Source organism: Thermobia domestica, chromosome 8 (assembly GCF_964235325.1).
Source record: "Thermobia domestica chromosome 8, izTheDome1.hap1.1, whole genome shotgun sequence".
NCBI lineage: Eukaryota > Metazoa > Arthropoda > Insecta > Zygentoma > Lepismatidae > Thermobia > Thermobia domestica.
The window spans coordinates 160,378,590-160,402,081 of NC_137461.1; the positions used below are offsets into that span (position 1 = coordinate 160,378,590).

The 23,492-nt window shown below is 33.2% G+C and overlaps 1 protein-coding gene across 2 annotated transcripts in view; it reads right to left on the bottom strand.

Annotated features, from left to right (window-relative positions):
* The window catches only part of LOC145693318 (alpha-tocopherol transfer protein-like), a 143,605-nt gene that overhangs the window by 19,001 nt on the left and 101,112 nt on the right, over positions 1-23,492 (bottom strand). For both annotated transcript variants that reach the window (XM_081769200.1, XM_081769199.1), the window contains 2 exons: positions 7,203-7,381; positions 1,186-1,280 (listed from right to left, as the gene is read on the bottom strand). In XM_081769200.1, coding sequence (XP_081625326.1) covers positions 1,186-1,280; positions 7,203-7,377 — 270 coding nt within the window. In that variant the 5' untranslated portion in view covers positions 7,378-7,381. The remainder of the gene's footprint in view (positions 1-1,185; positions 1,281-7,202; positions 7,382-23,492) is intronic.

The following is a 23,492-nucleotide window of genomic DNA, read 5'->3' on the forward strand; positions in this document are numbered from 1 at the left end:
GGTGTAAGCATCCGTCATTGCCGGGTCTTAATTAAGAACCTGAACAAGAAGAGAAAGAACCTGTCGTTCTCAGCCTTAATTTAAAACCTGGACAACCATTTCGTTCCCGGGTATTTTCCCCTGCTGTTATGCTTGCACAACCATTACGTTATGATGGTTGCATACAGACAAGGCGTTCTTTAAAACTGCAAAAAATTTGCATACCCTTTTATCTCCCCCAAATGTGAACCCCTGAGCCGAAAATCTAAAAAGGCTTAGTAGGAGATTAGATCTGGTAAAGATCCATCTGTGTACAAAATCTAGTGCCTCTACGTGGCTTATTTCTATGCAAAATACTGAAGGCAGATCTGGAGGTTATTTTACTATTATTTCTATTCAATATAATCAAAAATTCCTATTCATTGAAAAAAGATTCAATTTTCACCAGAAAATTTACAACACACCAAGTGAATAATTTAACTGAAATTCGATTAATTTTTAATCTGTACGTTTCAATTCATATTATAAACAGATAGACTGAGTGAAGTTCAATAATAACAGGTGGTTGTATAACATGGAAGAAATATATTTAAAAAACAAAGTACAAAACTACTGTTAAACCCATTCCTTGAATATATTGTTTCGTTACTATTCAAATAAAGTTTTTTTTATTATTCGGCTTCATTGCCAGTGTAATAAACTTGCCCCTTCTTCACTGAAATAGAAGATTCAATTTGTTTTCCAATTTGTTATACGTACATACTTATACGTATTTAGAAAGAGAAGTTTGCAAGTCGCTAACAGAATAGTAATCTTTAAATTTAGTCCACGACTAGTAATCTCAAGAAAATTCTTGGACAGGGTCGGTAGTAGTGCATATACTATTATACTATACTATACTATTATACTATAGTGTATATTATACACAATGAAAGGAAAAGAACTATAGTAAATTTTGTACTATGCATAGGACATATGTAATTATGCGTTTTAGTATTCAAATCAATATTTGAAAGCATTATCAAGATATTGGAGAAACAATTAATTGTCTTTTCAAACTAAAGTCATACTTTGTTCCAAATGAAACCTTCTAAAATATTTATATTCCAATATTTATGTTCCATGTTTATATTCCAATATGAAATTTAAATATTGTTTCCTATGAATTCCAAATTAAATAGATTTTTTTTATTTTCAATAACTTACCAATTTTTTTGCGCTTTCTGGGTAATATTTACATCGCCTAAGGAAGACTACTAGAAAATCTGTATCATCCAAAGGAACTGTTAAGTCTTTCTCCTCTGTAAGTATAGACAAAAAGAAAATTAGATATTAAATTAAAGTTCATTTTATATAATTCTGAAAACTTAAAATAATTTTCCTTGCTAGATATTAGTAAATAAGTTTAGATGTAATACACTATATTACGTAATGTAACATTTCAATTGTAACTATATGTACTGTACATTTTATCCAATTTTACAGAGTTATTACTTGTATAAACGACCCTCTCGATTAGAAAATCTCATATAGCTTATGCTTAATGACAGTTACATAGAAGTGGTACCATATATGATAGTTTACGATCGACTGATGCAATGGTTTCTCTGACGCGCACTCGTAGATCATGCACGGTTGGTAGTAATTGGCTTGTAAACTCCATCTTTGACACCTTCGAATAGAAAAAGGAAAAACAACACAGGTAATGTCCGGGTACCGTGAAAGCTACAAAAAATGTACACTGTTGGTAAAATCGTGAGTGGGGCAGTAAACAAACATCTGAGAAATTGTGAATCCACATTACGTTCGTAAAGTTGAACGAAGCTCTTTTGAAACAGACTTTTTGTTACTTTTGTAACTTTTAAACACCAGAAAATTCTACCTTTTTTTTGCTGTTACTCAGCAAAGTGACAGCTGTGGCGCAAGCTACCTGTATATGCTGGAATTTTGTGCAGATAGTCTACTTCCAGCAAGAACAGTTTTTCGAAAAAAAAATTCCCTTCTCGCTTTACTATCAAAATAGAATTAATTTCTAAATAGGCATTTTTCGTACAGTGGATAGAAATTTTATAATCAACTCGTACTTCACGCTCACCTGACACGTTATGGACTCTGGAGCTGGACGTCTTCCTGTGGATGTATGTAAGTCTCCAGATATTTCGCACATACATGCACAACTTACATGATCTGCTGTGCGGAATTTGTAGGGCTATTGGTGACATTACTCCAAGAGTTTGAACACTTCTTTTTCCTACTTCTAACCAAATTAGATATTTGACGTATCGCTACCGAAGTTGTACACGTTGTTCGAGTATGATGCCAAATGCATAAGTTTGTTTCTTTACCATAAATAATTCTAATCCATTATTTTACCTTCCAAAATTACAGTTGCTTTATTTTCTAATATAATCCGGACCCATTATTTATATATACAGAAACATTCGAAACTTTGACAATTTCGCATGCATTTTTGAGAAAAAAAAACTATATATATAAATTACTGAGAAGAACTTACTAATTCATGTCTGTTATTTCAGTACTCATGAGAGCTAGATTATTTACTTTTATATTACACGCCTATATTTATAAGTAAAGGAAGACAAATGTCCGTTCAAAAGAAAAAGCTGCATGTTTTAAAATTTTACTGTAGTACATTTCGAAAAGAGTGCGTTTTCTTTCTTTTTCTTTTCTCTCTGTCATCTTTGTTTGTACAACTAAGAAGCAATTCAAAAGTAGCAGAGAAATGAAACTTTCATTTCTACTAATTCATTGCAGTAATAATGAGAACACCAGCAGCGAGGCTATTTGTCCAGCTATGGTAAAGGACAATGACTAAAATCTGTCACTTACGGAAGAACTGTACAGTACAAAATTACGAATGACACATTTCTCAGTAAAATAGCTATACTCACTTTAGACTATAAACTGCAAATATCATTATGAATTCTTAGGCCTTGAATGATATAGAGAAGTATTCCTGATTTCTTTCAGAAATAAATGGAATTTCTATGCTTCTGATCTTATATCAAGATCATTTTAACAACAACTCATGCATTTTTTTATAAAAATGAAATTATATTTAATTCATATATGCACGTAAATCGTAGTAGGCCTACGCTATTTATTATACACATATTTCCTCCTATATACCTGAGACAATCCCTCCTATATACCAGGCTTTACAGTCAAAAAAGGATTATACAAGCTTCCCAAACAGCTTTTAGTCGATCAGTTCCTAGTTATGAAGGTTTGTTAGTTATGAAGGTATTTCTGCCTTCATAATGTGACATATACCCGGGACTCCTCCGGAACTCCCTCGTAGGTATATGGTTACCGGATTCGTCTTCAACGCTGGAGAGCCGAGTTTGATTTTTGACAGGAGCTCATGTGGTTTGGATCCCACGTTAAGCTGTAGATCCACGCCTCATATAGCTTCGGTACTGAAAGAGACACTAAGATCTAATCCATCCATCTTAGACTTCTGAGTCCCCATTTACCTCACGATTGCGATAACTTCTGATCTTAAGTAGAATTAATTCTACTATCGTTGAAACTTGCATATAAGCGTATCTAAAAGTATTCTAAATGTACAATTTGTGACAGAAACTTGCATTATAGTAATTTAAGTGCAATTATTTTCTGTTACCTATGACAGAAATTTAACTAGTTTCCATTGAATCTATTTTGAGACACTGTTAACCATAGATCGTCAATGGGTATCGATTAGAGTAGTTATTATTAGTAAACTCTATATATTTTTTCCAATGTTTGAAGTAAATGAGAAATTAAACAACTTCCTATATTGGTGATTATTAGGAAGCTCTGTTCACGTTCCTCTCGTCCTGGGTATGAGCAAACTAATGACCAAAATCAATGCTCTCTTTTATAAACTATTGGTCTTTAATATACTGTTATAATAATGTATGTTACACATTTTGGCATTCATGCACCCTGTAGTGGAGCACCAAAGGACTTAGGGCAACCAATTATCAAGTTGAAATTGAAGATGGATATATGATTTAAAAAAAAAAAACATTGCTGGCACCACTTTGTTGTTGCTGGTTTCCTTGAACGGAGTCTGCTAGTATTATATAATCTCAATTGTCGTCACGACACTAGGTGAACTCTGCACTGCTAACGCATCTCGTAACTGGCCAAAACTAATCATCGTTTTGTCTTCAAGGATGTGATCTGGTAGACCAGTTCGGCTAGATCCTTGACAGTTACGTTATATATACATTTTTAACCGCTCGTTAAATAAGTATAACAAAGATTTTGTTAGAATTATTATTGTTGTAAACTTGCTCTGATACAATCAAATAGTATTCATTTTAGTCTGAACCACTGAATAAGATAACTTCATATACCGTATGTCTCACAGGCTCTGTTACCATTACAATTTTCGTAACTACTTAATCAAATTACACGGAATTGGGGCCCTTGCAAAACATATATCAACTCACCGAGTTTAGTTTGTATGTTACAAATTTCCAATGATGTTTAATTTCGTTTCAAACTAACTAAACAAATGAAAATAACGACAACACACCAGATTTTTTATGTGCACTGTGGTATGTGGAGACAAAGTGATCAACTACTATACAAAAGGAAATTTCGCCTCTCGTGCAAAGTAATGTTCGCGTCAATATGGACGTAATCGTTTCTCCAAGATCATCATTCTGATTTGGGTAGATAATTTTAGAACGATGGATAGTATGAATGACCTGCAGTGAAGTAGATGGTTAGGAATGTACTAAAAGCCATTGATAATCTACAACAAGTTACATTAAATGTATCCCATAAAAATCAATTTCGGGGAAATTGAAACTACTGAAAAAATATTCCATAGAGTCCTGCATAAGCGGATGTACCTTCATGTTTGTAAAATGGAAATCGTCCAAGCGTTGAAACTAAAGCACTATTAACTGCCATAATGTACAGACAATGGGTTCTGAATATCCACATGCAACCATGAGCATATTCATGACGACTGAAGATGAATGTGTGGTGTGAATTAATACACAATAAAGTGTTCGGTTCTGATTTCTTCAGTCAGAACAACATTGAGGTAAGATTTACTGCTAGCACAATAGCTAGAATCTGCTGCCATTAATCATTTTTCAGAATATTGAAGCTCCCTTTCATTGATATTATGAGGTTTGGAATATTCTGGGCAGTTATTACCCTGAGAGAAGCACAGACTATAGCGCGCCATTCTCCTTGTCCCATTCATCTCATGGTATCATTTATATTTGGAAAGGAGAGATGTTAAGGATTACATCTACTGGTATCCTGTTCAAGACCTGCTATATTTTGCAGGTGGATCGTTGATGCTGTACACAATACTGATGCTCACATTGACATACTGCAGTGTATATAGGTATAGGTGGTCCATTGCCTTGATATCCTACGATCAACCAAAGGAGCTCAAAACTTGGCGAGTTAAATGGATTGGATTGATTTAACGACCCTTTTAAGCACTGAGGCTATATAAGACCGAACCCACTGTTTAAAGCAGGATCAGAAACCCCTACTTTGGTTTGTATTGTAGGCAAGTAGGGCTACCCCCACCGAAAATCCAACCCAGAACTACGTGTACATAAATCACGCATGTCAGCCATTCACCAATTAGCAGACACTTTGTTGAGTTGAGATGTAGTTGACAAGGAATCACGATGCAATGGGTCATTTAATTTTGAAGTTACGACCGATTGCAATTGGAAAGAAACTTTTGGAACACCTTATAGGCCTATATAGAAATCATATTTTCGGTTTTGAGCACAGCTGAAGCGGAAGTCACAGATACGAGTATGTATATTTGTGGTAAATTTCATAGCAAAAGAATTATAAATACGAAAATTAGAATGAGTAAAACAAAATGTTGCTAAATGGACTAGGAAGTTCTATTTTCGTTTTATTGTTTTTATTTACTGCTCTTTTGACATGAAATTTACCACATACATGTCTTTGCCGATTATACACATACTAACATTATAAGAAATATCGGGCGAATTAGTTGTCAAATGATATTCCTACAACAACATATTTATAGACATGAGACACTAATTTTGGACATGAGTGTACATATGAACAATCTTGAATTCTCTGCATGATTGTAGCCTACTGAAAAGATGGGCCCTTAGCATCAAAATGCACCATATACATAAATGAAATGTCATGTACGATAACTTATAATGTACGGCTATGTTATTTTTCATCGATATTATTTATCTTATAGTGTATGTTTACACATTTCTGGTCTACCCTATTTGTAGGATTATTCTTCACCACTGCAAATAAAAATGAAAAAAGTGGGTGACTAACGTACCACTTAACATGTTAATGTCACGGCATAAAAAAATAATTTATCCTTAAACTAGCAGCGTTCACCCCGCTTCGCTGCGGTCACCCCGGAACGCAATAAACTTTGTTACTTAGATAATTTTTACTTTTTCGCTTTCAAGTGATATGATAAAAACCATAGAAGATTGCACTAATGTTAACATTATATCGCCTGTCATTTATGTTAACCCGCCCCGCTTCGCTGCGGTCACCCCAACCCGCCCCGCTTCGCTGCGGTCATCCCGGAACGCAATAAACTTTGTTACTTAGATAATTTTTACTTTTTCGCTTTCAAGTGATTTATAGCGCCTGTCAGTTATGTTAACCCGCCGAGTCACAGGGTCATGCGGGTTGCATATAAATACGTTTATTTTTATACCTATGATGAACTAATAACAAAGGATTTGTACGTATGGACACCTGAATGGTCAATTATCTCAAGACACTGGTAATTGAAAATTAAAGTGATATGATAAAAAACATCTAGGGTCCACATCCTAACAACCCCCCAAAAATGAAAGAAATCGGTTCAGCCGTATTAGCGTGATGAGCGAACAAAGGATTTTTTGTACGTATTGACACCTGATTGGTCAATTATCTCAAGACACTGGTAATTGAAAATTAAAGTGATATGATAAAAACCATCTAGGGTCCAAATCCTAACAACCCCCCAAAAATGAAAGAAATCGGTTCAGCCGTATTAGCGTGATGAGCGGACAAAGGATTTTGTGCGTTCTCTTTTATATATATAGATAGATTTCAGTCTTACCGTATGCTTTACATATTAAAACTCATAGTTTTTACCCTTTAAATAATGGTGAGAAAACTTTTTTTTTTTTTTGCTTTTATCTTGAAAGACGAAAGAATGTTACTTATATTACCTTTGAGAAGTTCTCTGAACTCTTCTATGGCACTTTCTACTACTTCAGGTGTCTCTCTCAACTCTCTTCGTGCAATTTCTTTGTATGTGTCATCAGGCTCTTCTGTCTCAAAGCGAAGCTCGAAGTCTCCAAGCTTCAGAGACGGCATGTTTGTAAAATCAAAAGTCTTCGACATCTTTCTGCAAAATAAACAGAAAAAGATAATCAGAAATATAAAAAAATAATTTTCTATTATTATTATTATTATTATTATTATTACGTTTTACGTCCCATGTTTATCGGCCGTAGGCTAAACGAGACATGATTAATGAAAGGAATCATAATGAAACAATGGGTGAAATGAGAATACGACAGGAAACAGAAGAACTCCGAGAAAATCAATGAACATTGTTGGGTACCACAAATTTAAATAGCCTGGGATCGAACTCGGGATTCTTCGAACCGGAGATGAGCTCTAATACTACATTTCTTAAAACTCATTCGACTTTTTCTTACATTGTTGAATTTCTACCGGACTTTTTCATTACACGAACACAGAAACAAGGTAATCATCATCATTTTCATAGGTATTATTGGAATAGCGTTTCTTAAATATCGAAACTTTGATGATCATTGGTCTACAAAGTGTGAGAAAAGAAAAAGAAAAGACTTTAGCCACTTACATTTCCCTACTTTTGCCCGACATTGTTTTAAAGATATCAAAAGAAAACTATGCTATGCGAGAGGCAGGAATGTAGCCAGGGAGTGCAATTGGGGACACCACCCCTAAACGACTTCCTGCCCTCCGAAATAGATTTCGACTGTTAGTTGTTTAAACATTTTACCAAACAAATGACGAACGCTTATAATTAAAAAAAAAGTGCCCATTCTTCACACTAGAAGAATAAGGTTTATTGAATATAAAACCATAAATTTGAATGTTGTAAAAATTGTCCCTCTTATTTTTTAGAAGCGGAATGGTCGAAAGTGCTGCAACAAATATTTATTCATCTTATATATATATACGTTTATACGTATATCGAATTTTTTCACGCCTCAATCTTCAATGAATACTCACATTAATAATTTTCTGAATAGAGAATCGAAAATTTTAACAAAGGAAATTATCTGCTTTAAGAGCTGAAGTTTTGAAAAGGCCGAAACATTTTTTCAGTTAATTTCAGGTAGGATTTTATGTGCCAGACTTCTTACCTCCGGTTTAAACAAATACTTACATAAGTTTTTCTGATCAAAGAATCGGAAATTTGAATATTATAGAAACTGTTTCCTTTCCCCATTAGAAGCTTAATTGTCAAAACATATATAATCTTATTTTTAATTACGAGTTTAGGTAGCGAATTCCACAGCTCTAACTTGAGTGAATCCACACATTTGACAGTTTCACAACATGGTATCAAAATTTGTAAGACAAAAATTACTCGGTTTTCTCTATTTAAAAGCGGAATTTTCGAAAAACAATGAAACACAAGTTTAGTTATCTTTAATGGGAAGTTCACATGCCAAAGTTGATGATGCGAAACTTCATTCTTGGAAAAAAACATGACTTCCCTTAGAATATGTATTTTAAAATCCCGTTTCTCATCACTTCATGGCCTTTATGTTGGTGAATCTGTCACTTTTTATAAAAACCAGAGCTAAAGTTTAAAGATCCAATTTCTTGTTTAATACTCTATTCGTATCCGCAGATATTCAATTTTGACGCATATGACAATGGAAGAGAGCTGAAAAGATTAAGAATATAGTACAGTATATAACTAAGCTTCTGCTGGAATCTTGTGTAGAGTTAAGAATAAAGCTCATGGGAAGTAAGCTTTCCTTTAAACAGGGCTGTGGAAAGCTTGCTTCTCGTGACAAATTATCTATATAAAATAGTCTTAGCATTAAAAAATAGCTACAAATGAAACATACTACATGAAAGCAGAATCCATTGCGGTACCACTGTTAAGATGGGAGAAAGCTTGAGGCGGATCAGCGTTATCCCTATATTGATACTGATTAATAATCAACTTTGTTACACTCTCTTTTGCCTAATTGAATTACATTACCTAATTACATTTGCTATTTTATCAGCCTACTATACTATTGCATTACTGTCTGAGAGTACCCTTACTTTTCTTCGATATTTTCTGTTTTTACCACTTTTACATTCAAGTGGCGATAGGAAAGAAGAAAGTATGGCGATTGTGGAAAAACAGAATTCAAGATTTCAGCGGATTCACATATTTCCCGGCCTCTACATACTGATTTTTGGATGCATGTCTGTCTGTCTGTCTGTCTATCTGTCCTGATGTAAAGACGCCCACTCACATAGAGGCCACACTGTTTAACGTATCGAGACCAAACTTAAAACATTTTTTTAAATAAAATTCCTTAATTTTTTAAAAAAAATTAAGAAAAACCAAGAAGGGGTAGTTTTATTCTTGGGAGTGAATTTTCCGGACTATTTTCTCAAAAACTACATAGGTGATTTTATTCATATTTCGTTGATAATCTGACAATGTGGTATAACTCCTTTTCCTTTTCTTTTCTTTTTTTTTTTTAAAAAAACACATGGTATAGTTATTCTTCGGAGTGAGTTTTCCTCAGATGGTTCTCTCAAACAAAAATGATTAAGATGATTTTATTCTTATTTCACTGATAGATGTTTTATTAATAATAATCTAACAATATGGCGTAACGCATTTGTCCTGAAAAAATCTCAAACAGTAGGTTATTCTTGGAAGTGAGTGCCTCAAAAATCGATTCAGACGATTTTGTTCATGTTATTACTACCTGTAATGTTTCGCAAATCTCTTGTACGAAAATGTTTACAAGTGCAGTTTCCTTTTTATTAATATTACTGTTACAGTATTTATTTCCCCCCAAAAACGACTCATGAGATTTTGTTGATATCTCGTAAACAAATGTTTCTTAAATAACCTTAATGACCTTAATATATTATGGTCATTTGTCGTTAAAAAGTTCACAAACAGTACTTTACTTTTAAGGCTGAGTTTTCTTCGAACAAAGTTTTCTCAAAACATAATATTATTCATATTTCACAAATAAATGTTTCAGTAATAACAGCAACATAACATGAGTTAGTTTAAAAAATTATAGCGAGAAAGTTGAGTGAGGTGGTGCGTACATTTTAATTACATACACAAAGTCAAACAAATGGACTTTTTCCTCCTATGAATATTTTATTGGCACAATTCCTGTGATTCATTTTGCTTAGTCTCAAAACCAATGTTTCAACTGCAAATAATAATAATAATAATAATAATAATAATAATAATAATAATAATAATAATAATAATAATAATAATAATAATAATAATAATATGTTATATATATGTAGTTTTTCATATTCTGAAACAAGACTTTCAGTTCGCATTTAATATGTAAATGTCACGCCCACGTGAAAAATCCTAGGACCAATTGAAAAATACTTGCTGGGTACACCCGTGACGAGAGGTAAATGTAACAGTTTAATGTGGAATCTGATCAACACACGCTCCCTCAGGGAACCGAACCCAGGTGTCAGGCGAGAACTGAACTATTGAATCACGGCATAGCGCTAGAAAAAGAACTTACATAGAAAAATGGTAACAAAATACCAATAAAAAATAAAAGTAACATTTAGGAAGTACGTACCGGTACTTTACAGTTTTAATTTAGAAGAAAACTGATATATACAAACCATAACGCAGTAATGATATAATAGACATTTAATATTCGGTTCACACTCAATTTGCACACGGTTTAGAAGTTAGCCAATCAGTATTTACATTTTGAAGTAGCGAGACTAAACCTATAAAAGGAAATACGCAAGGAATCTGTTCATAAGTATTTGCGTATTTTATTTTCGATCGCATAGTAATGTGAGATTACGGAATCAAAATGTAATACATTTACAACAGATCAAGAACATTACTTATAGCTTTGTTACTTCATAATCAGAAGTATGATTCTTCTTCGAAGTCAAGACTTTATTGATATATAATATACTAAATGCGAAAATTATTGGAAAACTAGAATGTCAGAGTTAAATTTAAAGATAGATCATAATAACAAAGAATTGACATCATTCATATATTTGTTGTTTATAAGTTTACATTTAAAGTTTATAGGAAAATATATCACAAATGCAAACTTCCCGCCAAATCCAACTGTGTTTATCTTTCTTGGTTAAACATATCCAAAAGGAACTATCGTGATCTTGGTGCTAGAGCTGGCATAGTTTACACTCACTCACTTGCACTGGCGCAAATTGCAGGAGACTGAGGGGGACATGTCCCCCAATTTTGGAACGGAGGAAACTGTCCCTTCCTCCAATAATCCGATTTGAAATGTGATTTTTGGGGAGAAATATGATTTGTGTCCGACTGCCACAAAGAAAAGTAAGATGAAATGGCTTGTTTCATTAAAAAAAAAAAAAAAAAAAAATCGTATTCTTTAATAGACCTATTTCAAACTAAAGACAACTCTGCTCCCCTGATCCACAGCATTGTTTTTCAACTTTATATATTTTGAACATTGCCTAAAAAAAAGAAAGATTATGGGAACGGTTATACTCGTCCCCCCAATGTTGAAGACAGATTTGCGCCGCTGCTCACTTGTAGCATCCGCAATCTCTGCATTAGTATCTTGGTAAAATTTAACGTATTATTATTATTTCATATGGAGAACAGAAGAAAAGAGGGAAAAATTTTGTTGGTTGAGTCAATGTCGGCTACGGTCTATTTTGAATGTTAGTGACCAGGGTTTAATAAATTCATATTTTATGTGTAAACTTATTTTTCCGAAAATTAAGGTCTGTCGAAATGGTTCTAAATTTCTCGAATAAGTTCTAATTCGTCAAATTTGGAAAGTCTCGCTCCTTTTTTCACTCCACCCCATGTACATATAAAATGACAATTCGGAATATTGAATACCGATTTCTTAGAAGCTATTTGGTACTGAGCGTACGGTTTTGAACTCAGGTAGGCAGCCCTGTAAGGCATTCCATTACAAACTCAAGCCTTAAAGCTGTTGCTGGAATCGTCATTGCATATTCTTATATATAGTTTAGGCCAACTCTACAAACAATTCACGACTTGCAGGCAGAATAAATAACATCTTCAGAACTTGGCAACAGCGCTACTTCCTGAGGAACTATCTGACACCAATTCACACCGCCCAAACACAGGAGTGATATACTGAAAGCTTTGCAAATTTGCTTACACGTTGTTCCTATTTAATACTGTAAAAAGATGAGAAAATGCTTATCTAGTTGCTAATGAGGTGAAAAATCCAAGGACAAGTGTTGAATCATAAATTTGAACCAAATGCGATGACGGTCAGGAAATGGACGTCATACTCACAGAATCCATAGTATCGTAATTTTCGTTTCATAATCATTGTGCAATTATATCTGAGGCATTAATTTTAAGGATACAAAGAAAAAGTAATCTCACATTCCATTCTAGATAGATCGCCTTTGCAAATATTATATATATATATATATACTTTGTTGGATTCTTAGCAGCTCTTGTATAATTGAAGTTATAGATTTTGGAAAGAATCTTCAACATTCTCATATGCTTTTAGCTTCTAAGTGTTTATAGAGTCATTTTATTAGTACCTATGTGGATAAATGTCAGTTTATATACATGTGTATGTGAGTGAACGTGTGTGATGCACAAGAAATTTTCTTTCGAAGTTTAGTCACGTTTCAGACATGTAGTAAACACTTCTTTTATGATTATCCGGCCTGAGTTCTCTTATGGTAGCTAACGCTTTAACATTTCAGTTTAATAAAAGGTTTTGAAGGGAATTTTGCATCAACAATACTTTTATATACAGGGTGATCACATATCTTCAAACACCATTGTATTTTTAAAATTAATACACAAAAAATTCTGAAATTTTGTATGATGCTAATATCGACAGAAAAAATGGTTTCACATAATCTGATAACCCAGCAGGTTACTGTTGTTAAATCCAATAAACTTTTACTTTTTTAATGTACTACGTCAAATTATATGTCAAATCTTCAAGTTTAGAAAAATTACATTACTACGTTTATTATTATTCATTATTACAAACTAAGGATGGTGCAATACCGGAAATGTCGAAATTTTTAGAGGACTTTACAACAGTAATAACGCAAATTAGGGTTTCATTCCGTACAGGTTTGCGTCATTTCAACTCCGATCCGCAAATAATGCCAAGATCTTTACGGAATGAGGTCCTTAGACTGAGGGGGCAACTCACAATCAACGGTGTCAGTGTCGATCACTGATTGACATATTACGTACTTCGCATAAAGAAGAACAGTTACAACTGAACAAGATTTGAGTTCTTCTAAAGGATTTATTTTTCTTTTAAAGCTTTAGTTAGTAATATTGAATAATAAATGTGGTATTGTTAGTTTTCGTTAAACGTAGATTTGAAATATGTAAAAATGTGACGTAGTGCAATTTTAAAACATACGACTTTTATGATGGTTAGGCAACATTGTTAATTTGGTGGTATACCAAAATATATTAAACAACTTCGCTGGTGGATATTTGCACTGTGCAAAATTTCAGTGTTAGTTTAAAACTTACAAGGGAGTTTCAAGATGGTCCATCTTTAATGTGTTGCAAAGGTGTGATAGAGCACGGTACTGAGGAGGTTAAAGCAATATCATAGTTGTAATTTTTTTCGAATAAGCATCCCGAACTTTGTTGATAGGGAATAGAGGTTCCAAATATCCAAGACGTCGATACCCAAGAGTTGACGAAAAGGTAGAAGTAGTCTGAGAACAGTGAGATCAAGGTCCGAAGGGATAGGAACATTGGCAAGAAAATCGACGAAGTCCAAGGGTAGATAAGGGAAGACCTAAGAAATCTGAGAGGAGAGAAAGCAAGATGAAAAAGTCAATTAGGTCCTGGGTCGAAGAGAGATGGAAAAAATCTTTAAGTTTTACGTCCCACGGTTATGCCGGTTAGGCATATGATTATGAGAGATGGTGATTATGAGAGATGAGTGAAATGGTGGAATGAAGAAAGTGGGAGGAAACGGGAGAACCCCGAGAAAACCCACGAGCACGGTGTTTGTCCACCACAAAGTTCACTTGGCGGGGGCTGGGATCAAACCCGGGACCCCAAGCACCGGAGGTGAACGCTCTACCACTGAGCCACCGCGCCCCCGAGAGATGGAAAGATCTAAAATTTTATTTGCATTGACAACATTGGAAGAGGTTGACTAGAGTGCAGACTTATATGATATAATACAGTAATAAGGAAGAGAGGATAGAGAGGGTAGAGATGAATATCAAAAAAGTGCAAATGCCTTAGTAAAGATCTAGTATACCATTAACTTGTCCGAGACTAACCCACGATTAACTCATTCTCTCACCGCTTGATATGTCGAAGCTGAAATACTTTCATATAAACTGCTCTGAAGCCTTACGATATTTTTGTTATATGCCGGTTGCATCAAAAGTGCGGGACCATACGCCAGCTTCGTTAGCAGTAAAGATACGAAGTAATGGGAAGAAAGGAAAGTTGTTGGAAATATGGGCTTTTCAATCTAACATGATGAACATTTCCCCAATCACAACAGCTATTTGGGCACCACACTGGTAAATGAAACGCAAGGTTTCCAATACAGCAGCATAAAAGCACGTAAAAATCACACAGAGTCAGTGGTGTATCCTGAAAATCTGAACACATTTACCGTATCTAATTTGTATAGGATAAAATGTTCAAAATGCAACAGCATTTCTCGATAGCCTATATATTTTGATATTTTAGAATGGATTCATAACGTTTTCACAATAATGATGCATCTACTATAAGCTGTAAATTAAGCATTTTTACCTCAAGCTATCAAGGCCAAATTTAGAAAATAAATCACGAAAGAATGTATCTTACTTAAAAAGTGAAAAAAACTTGAAACTGAATTAAAATGCAGTTTTATACAGCGAAAATTTGTTAAGGATTCCTCTCGCACATCCTCCCTATATAGCCATTGGATATCATAAACTCCTTTTTTCTCCCATCTTCAGAATAACATATCAGAATTAACGTTATATTTTGAAGAGGCACGTTGACACAGAAGCGCTTGAACTCAGCATTGAAACTTAAACATACTAATAATAATAAAAAACTTTACCATCACAATCCATAATCAACATAAGCTTAGTCATAAATTCCACTTTTTAAAAGTTTTCTTATTCTAGTGGCAAGAGTGCGTACTGTTAGTTCGTCGAGTCCCGAATTGAACGCACTTCAGTGTGGTCAGATCCCTTTTTAAACGCAGGTATGTACTCATTTAGCTTCGTCGCTGAGTTATAAAACGTAAATACAAATCAATCAGTTTCGTTTCACCCCACTGCATCTCATCTGTCTTGTTTTGGAGAGTAGTATTCAAAATTGGATCAAACCAACATTAAGAAAATATGGAAAACAAAGTATATTGTTTCCTTTACATTTCTGAAAACAGGTACTGGAGAAATTTACTTACTGAATATGATAAAGTAAACTAAATTTAATTAATTTTATTTAGACGGAAGCAATAGATGTTACATCGCCTGCTTACAGTTTCGAGGACGTATTTCCGTACCAGAGGCAACAATTGAGTAGCGTAATGCAGCACAAAACATGCAAAATCAATCACAACTGCAACCTACTATCACAAACTAAAGCGCAGATTTTGCGTTGCATTGACGCATACAGTTTTGGAATTAAGCCCCAAATGTTTTCCAACCGACCACAAACACTGCTTCTTCCTCTACAGGAAAAGATGATTAAGCACAAAGCCTGCAGATTCTTTTCGGACGTATTGCATCTCGTACGTTGATACGTATAGGATGGTAGATATGTATAGGCAAAACATATAGTTAATCTCCACCTATTATTTTTTTCGTATGTATGTAGGTAGTAGTATGTACCCGGTGTATGTGTGTGTTCATTCAATTAGTTTGTAAGCAATTAACCGATCAACAGACTGGACCTTCACTCATAAAATTGTGCCGTATTGTATGAGTAAATTCAGTCTGACTTTGCATGTCATGGAAGATGCCTGCCCATTCTTTAATCAAAACACTTCACGATCCGATTAGTTTTCAGATATAATATCATACTTACATCTGCATTAAGTAAAATCTATACAACGCGGATATAGAAAATTTTTCCAATCAGAAATATCGGAGAACATTTTAAACATCAGTAACATACACTAGTACATCCATTTTTTCTCAAGGTTGTAACTTATTTTTACCGATTCGAAATATTTAGAATAACAGAGTTCGCGCAGATACATAACTGAAAATTAATAATCTTTACTTAAAATAATTGTAGTATAAACTTAGCAGTTTTAAGACTTCCTATTCTGTTTTTGGCTTAGAAACAATAATTCTAAACGCAGATACCTGTATTTTTTTCTTAACCTGTTTATACTCCAAAGTTGTCTTACTAGCAAAATAAAAATTAATAAATAAAAAGAGCAGTGCAATGAGATAACCTGACAATAGCTTTCACTTTATTAATTATTTCAAGTACTCTCATGCGCGAACTGCAGATTTATCTATACGAGTACTTACAACTGTACATACTTGATCTCAAATTATATTTATATACAACTTATTTCTTCTTACATAATTAACTTTCTCAATTTAAAGCATCTGCACATTTAAAAATCATACCAAAATACTACTCAGACTTTTTCATAAGCTATAATGAAGAGAAAAATAAGATTTTTTTTTTCATTAGTCAGTGAGCTAAATAGCTTTTGAGAGATTTTCTCTTGAGGGTTAAATACAGGAATCTCGAATTTACGTAATTCAAAGTTCGTATTTTCTAATTACGTATATATTTAATTTCTATATTATATATAAGCTTGATTCGATATCTTTCTCGTGAAGTAATCGGCACATTATCGTCATTCTTCCATATAAAAAAAATCTTATTCCCAGTTTAATATTGATGCTCAATAATGCAATGTTCTCAATCTGGGTCTCTCAATAATAATAATAATAATAATAATAATAATAATAATAATAATAATAATAATAATAATAATAATATGTTGTGTTTTTCACCTTTTCTGAAATTCCGATTCTCTGTCCAAAATTTTTGAGCTATTTGGATTAATTTCTCTTGTTAAATTCGTTCTGGATTTTGTGGAGAGGTGTTTTGTTTTTTAAAAAAATAATTACTAAGTGGGCTTTTCATTTTAGGATATAATCTATTTACAGTACTTATTTATAGGAATAAGAACTTTCAATTCTGAATAAAAGCGTAATATTTAATAAATTAAAAAGAGTTTTAATTGGAAGTCAATGAAATGTATTTGTCTCACGGAAACCGATATCATCAAGTAACAATTAAATTTGTGAAAAATTTACACGAACAAGGGTGATATGCTTTCAAAGTAGAGAAAACTTACACGAACATACGTATTTTTGCAGTATAACAGAAAATATAATATAGTGGCCTTATGGAAACTTAATTATCCTTAATATTTCCAGCACTCCATTATCTGTAATAGATAACATCCATGGAAAGTTAATTTAGTCATTAACATAAATTTAAGGTTTTTCTAGGCCATCTATTAAAACTCTTTTTTAAATATCGTTTCTGGTTTCTTTTCGTTTCCTTGTTATTTGGTGTGGTGATTCATGCCTGGGAGCAGTAATAGTATAAGCATTTATGTAGTTATTACTTGGGACGTTTGCTGCTTGCAGCATTGCAATAACAACGTCTCACAAAAATGAAATCATTTTAAAGATAGGGAATTAAAGATATCCTTCCTAACGTAAGGATTAAAGATAGTATTCAGTTTTGGAATAGAATTATAGATATCAAGGACAGAGATTTATCAGAAATAACAGAAGCCCACACTATTGGCTCCGGAAAAAACCTTGAAATATTTGTGAAATGATCTTTGACAGAATCGCTAACTTATTCATATAAAAACCTGTGATAAGAATAATCACGATTCTTTAACGAATATTAAACTCCCTCTTGTCCTATTATGAGTAAAAAGGGTCGTATTATACTCCAAAAAATACAAAAATTGTCTTCTTTTTCCCCTCTGTTTCACTCCCGAGACAAAGTAGGATCTACAAATAGTCTGCAGGCTTTGAAACCGAAGCTGAAAAAGCATGACTATATCAAGTGACGATAATCAAACGTATTTTTTAAAAAGAAAGACACGCTTTCTTTTACAAAAAAAAAAAAAAAGAAAAAAGAAAAGAAAAGAAAACTAAATAAATCTTACTAAAAAGTAAAATAAAAATAGTTTAAGTAAATTATATTTTTACATATACTTATGCATAACAAAAATTAAAAGCGCTCTCACTCACATATAGGTACCATCAATTTATAAATTGTTTAAATCTCATATATAATTTAATCAAATAATTTCGTCTCAGGGCGTTCATGTTTTCTCTTTAATTATATATGGGACCGCGGTGACTCGGTGGTAGAGCGTTCACCTCTGGTGCGTGGGGTCTGTGGTTCGATCTCCGCTCACGCCAATTGGATTTGTGATGGACACGCACCGTGTGCGTGAGTCTTCTCGAAAGTCTTAAGTTTCCTTCCACTTTCCTCATTCTACCATTTCATTATCATTCATTTCTCATCATCCTTGCCTGTTTCAGCCTACACGACATAACTGTGGAACGTAAAAACTAAAAGATTTCATTTTCACTTTCTTTAGTCATATATGAATATATTTTTTAAAGTAATTTTTGAAAAATTTTTTTTACATTTTAGCACGACTCGTTTTATTTTGCTTGTTAATTTTTTAAAAAGAAAGCATGCATGTTTTATTTTTATATTTTAGTACGATTTCCTGTATTTCTTTATTTTCTTTTTAAAACAAAAGCATATGTTACCCAAATTTTTTGTCAAATGGGTTTTGAAAAATAGTGAAAAATCTGAAATTTTGATCTATTTTTTAAATGTTAACGCCTGTGAACTAGATAATCCTACTACTAAAAAAATTAACTCATAGCTACAAGCTAAAGAATAAAAGCTTATCTCATGTATTAAGCCTTTTACACAGTTCAAGAGTCGCTACAGAGTGTATAACTTAGTTTTCATAATTATAGTGCACTCCAAATCATTTGAAAGGAAATTGCAATGAATTCTAACCTACATTTGATCAGTATTTTCATACAGACAGACAATTAAGTGTTATTTCGTATCGTGTATGGGAAGTTAAACATCACAAATACTCACATGAAAAAATAATTTTAAAAAAAACTTCCATCTTGCATTGTGGAAAAAAAGATATGTAGCTACAGCTAGATCATGATGTAAAGTGGTTCATGATGATTATATATATATATATATATATATATATATATATATATATATATATATATATATATATATATATATATATGTGTGTGTGTGTGTGTGTGTGTGTGTGTGTGTGTGTGCTCTTTAAAGATAATATTTTTCACTTGATTTTGAAACTATACTTGTTCTGCAAACACAGTATTGTTTAAAAATTAATATTTCTTACCATAGTGAAAAAGCAAATACTGCCAGAAATACGAGCATTAGGTATTACATTTCCTTTTTGTTTTTATTTATGTATTTACTGAATAATATATATATATATATATATATATATATATATATATAAGAGAGGAAGTATTAAAATACCAGTCGCGTTGTTCAACGAAAAAGATTGTAACTCACTTTTTACTCTTATACAGAAAAGCGAAATAAAGTTATGATAAATCAAAATACGATAATTTTAGTTTCTTCAATATGATTTTCATAAATAATTAAATTGAAAATAATTATATATTCTAATTATTAATGATGTTTTCGGGCTTCTGGAATATTATAATAAAAAAGAACATTGCAATTGTTTTTTACTTGAGCAGTGCAAAATGCTGCACACATATGGCGGCTAATGTTTTTTTCCACGAGTGCATAAACAATATGCATGTCACTACATTATTACTCTTCCGTTCATTTCTTAGGTTTCCTCGAAAGTTTTGAAAATCAAATACTTATTTTTGTTTTATTTATTTATTTAAACTTTTACACAGTTTCCTCTCCAGTAAAATACGTCGGTCTTTTTTCTTACATATATATTACGTACTTTACCAATCTTGTGCAATACACACGAATTACGATAACAGCGACAAGTTGTGCTGGATGACTATTACTTGGCCTACCTTTCTCTGAGTATGACGCACATTTGTTTGTTTCTCTTTGCTTTTCTTGAATCTAATTTCATCAGATTCTATCAACAGCAGTTTAAGGTCAGAATCACGGGTAAGGGTTTATACTTTCAAGTAGTTATAATTTCAGGAGGGACCCAGCGGGCAAGTGTTCTCCTTGGAACAATTAATTCTCCCGGCGGCAACAGCTACATCTGATCGTGCTTAATGTGTTTTATCAATATTTTCGTAGTACTATATCCCTCCATGTATTGAAAGTCCTCTGGACGAAATCTAAATATCACCATTGTTAAACAGTAGTCAAGATTAACCCTATCCAGAGCCTTCATCCTAAAATCAAAAGTTAACTGAATAATAGCTTTCTCAACCTCTTCAGTTCATATGTATACACATGTGCACCTCTGGCTTTTATTTTTTTGCTTCTATTCTGAGGCTTATATCGTAGTAGAAATTGCTTTGTAACGTTTGTGTACTCCCCAGCTGTGTTTATTACTAATCTTGTTCATTAGATGGCATCAACAACCATCATATTTCAAGTAATAGTTACAGAAACAAAATGTGGAACGCTTAGTGCCAGGACTCAAGAGGTTAAAGATGAAAAGAAAGAGTATTCCGTGGATGACTTCAGAATAGCGGGATTATCAGCGTCAAAAATGTTACACTACATCGATATAAATGGAGTATTCAGCCCTGTACGCCATAATAAAATAATTTCAGCTATCACCGTCACATTGCAATAATTAATTGTTTTCTTATAAAAGAAACCTAAAAATTTATTCTATTTGAAGTTAGGAGCACACTGTTATCAGAAGAAATATAACATGAGAATGATTGCACTTAAGAAATACACGCTAAAATTAAACTGGGTTCAAATCAAATATTTACTTTGAAGCTGAAACACCAATGCAACTCAATACGAGATAGCTTTACTTATTTCATATTACTTACTCAATTTTAGAAATCTGTTGCTTCTACTTGACGTAAAATTCATTAGAAGATGGTTTAATTTCCTTCAACACTTTATGTGAGCCCACAACAACGAGCAACTTCAACAAAAAATATTTCTTGGAGATAGCCGAATTCTATTACGTATTAATGAGTAAAACTGAACTAAATTACCTGGTGTATGCTGTAACAAGGAGCTATGACTGAGCAAAACAAGTATTCAGTTGGATGGGTTGGTTGATTTGGAGTTTACTTGTCCCGTTCAGCACCAAAGCTGTATAAGACGTGAGCCTACAGCTTAATGTGAGCCTCCTCCGAGAATCAAATCTGGGTCTCCTACACCTTTGACGCTTACGTTAACCATATAGTCACGACGGAATGTGTGATCACTCAATTAGCTCGCCAATGCCTCATGATACTGATTCACCACCGAAAGCTCTATGGCACCAGCAGGAATTAAACTAGAGAATAGGACAGGTATACCAATGAGGCACGTGCGTTAGTCATGTGGTTGCACAGATGCACAGTAAGAATTTAGTCCTTCCTTAAAGCATTGGTTGTGTAATAATCCTTAGTTACGATTTCAACAACAAATTAAACAAACGAGCACATATAGAGAATTGATTGAGGCAAAAAGTAAACAATATAAGATGTAGATATATTATATAACGGAAGCAGTGAAAGTGTTAACTATATTGGGTTAAAAGGCCAAGTTGAATCAATGAAAGAGAACGTAAATAGCATAAAAAGAGAGCATTGCAATTTATGAACAACTTTCAAAGTTGAGTAAGTTAATTATGATAATTTTTAATATTATGTAATGTAGCAGAAAAATGATATTCAGTTATGATTCAAATAAAGTATATTAAAACTATGAACTTCGTCAAAGTAGAAGAAAAAAAAAAGACTGGTGCATAAAAACTAACTTGTAAATTCTGTGTGGTAAAATCTTCCAACACAAGCTATTGAATTTAATGAACTTTCAAATATTAGGTACTGTAAAAAGTATTGAGAATTTTGTGCACCGAAATCACAGGTTACATGAGTCGCAGCAATTCAGGCTTAAAGTCATGAGACAGTTGATAGTTCGAGCTAATAGAGGTGCAAAAAGTGTTGTAATTCTTATAATCAGACGTAAGGTATTGCGTGCGCCGTAAAGATGAGAACTATGCTACATTTTACAAATTTATTTCGATAAAGGCGTAAATGCTGTCCAGGCCTGTGAAGAAATTTGTACCGTTTATTGCCAAGAAACAGTGTCCAAAGCAACACCCAGAAGATGGTTTTGTCGTTTTTGTTCGGGAAATGTTGATATCCAAAATGTTTTTTGCAGTAGGCGACCAACTATAGCAAAAGTGGATTACATTCTGGCAAAAGTCGAACAAGACCGGCATGACATCGTCAATGACCTAAACATTGAGAACCAAATAGCGTTAAACCATTTGGAGAAAGATGGCTGCAGAAAAAAGCTTGACGTTTGGATGTCACGTGATCTGACTGAATTGAATAGGCATTATCAAAAACTGTATTTCAACGCAGTTTTCTTCTCTGGAAACAGATGCAGAGCGATAGCTAACAGACAGGGCTTGTTAATCTCCTCTGGGGGAGTTGCCGTATTAAGGTTGCGAAATTCGTTACGGTGCGCAGCTGAAACTATATTCTCTATGACATGATTGTTAAAGTATAATTGTACCATAAAACACACTAGTAATTAAAATAATAATGGTGACATATAAGATAATTATTCAGAAATTCATTATTAAATGAAGTCTTCTTTCCACACCAAACATATTCCTTGTGTTTCGCTGGCGCGTAATTTAACATTTATGTAATGATTGCTATTATGCCAAAGATTCGTTGCAATACTTCCTAAGAGAGCCCTTATTGCGTTAACCCATGCTAGTCATATTAAGGAACGCAAATTCACAAACTTTCATGATACCTACAAAGAAAACATCTAGCCAATTTGCTGTCAAAGCATATTACTTTTATCTACGTGCCATGAAGGTCTACGTAACTAGTAATTTGATACACGTCGCAACTTTTTATGTGAACATTATAATTGTCTAAAATCACTTCTGCGAACATTGCAAATTATAACCAACATGAGTATATTTTCATTTTTCTTCAACAGCATTAAAAGATGTCTCTTCACTATCTTTGTTCGCGCTTAACATTGTTATTCT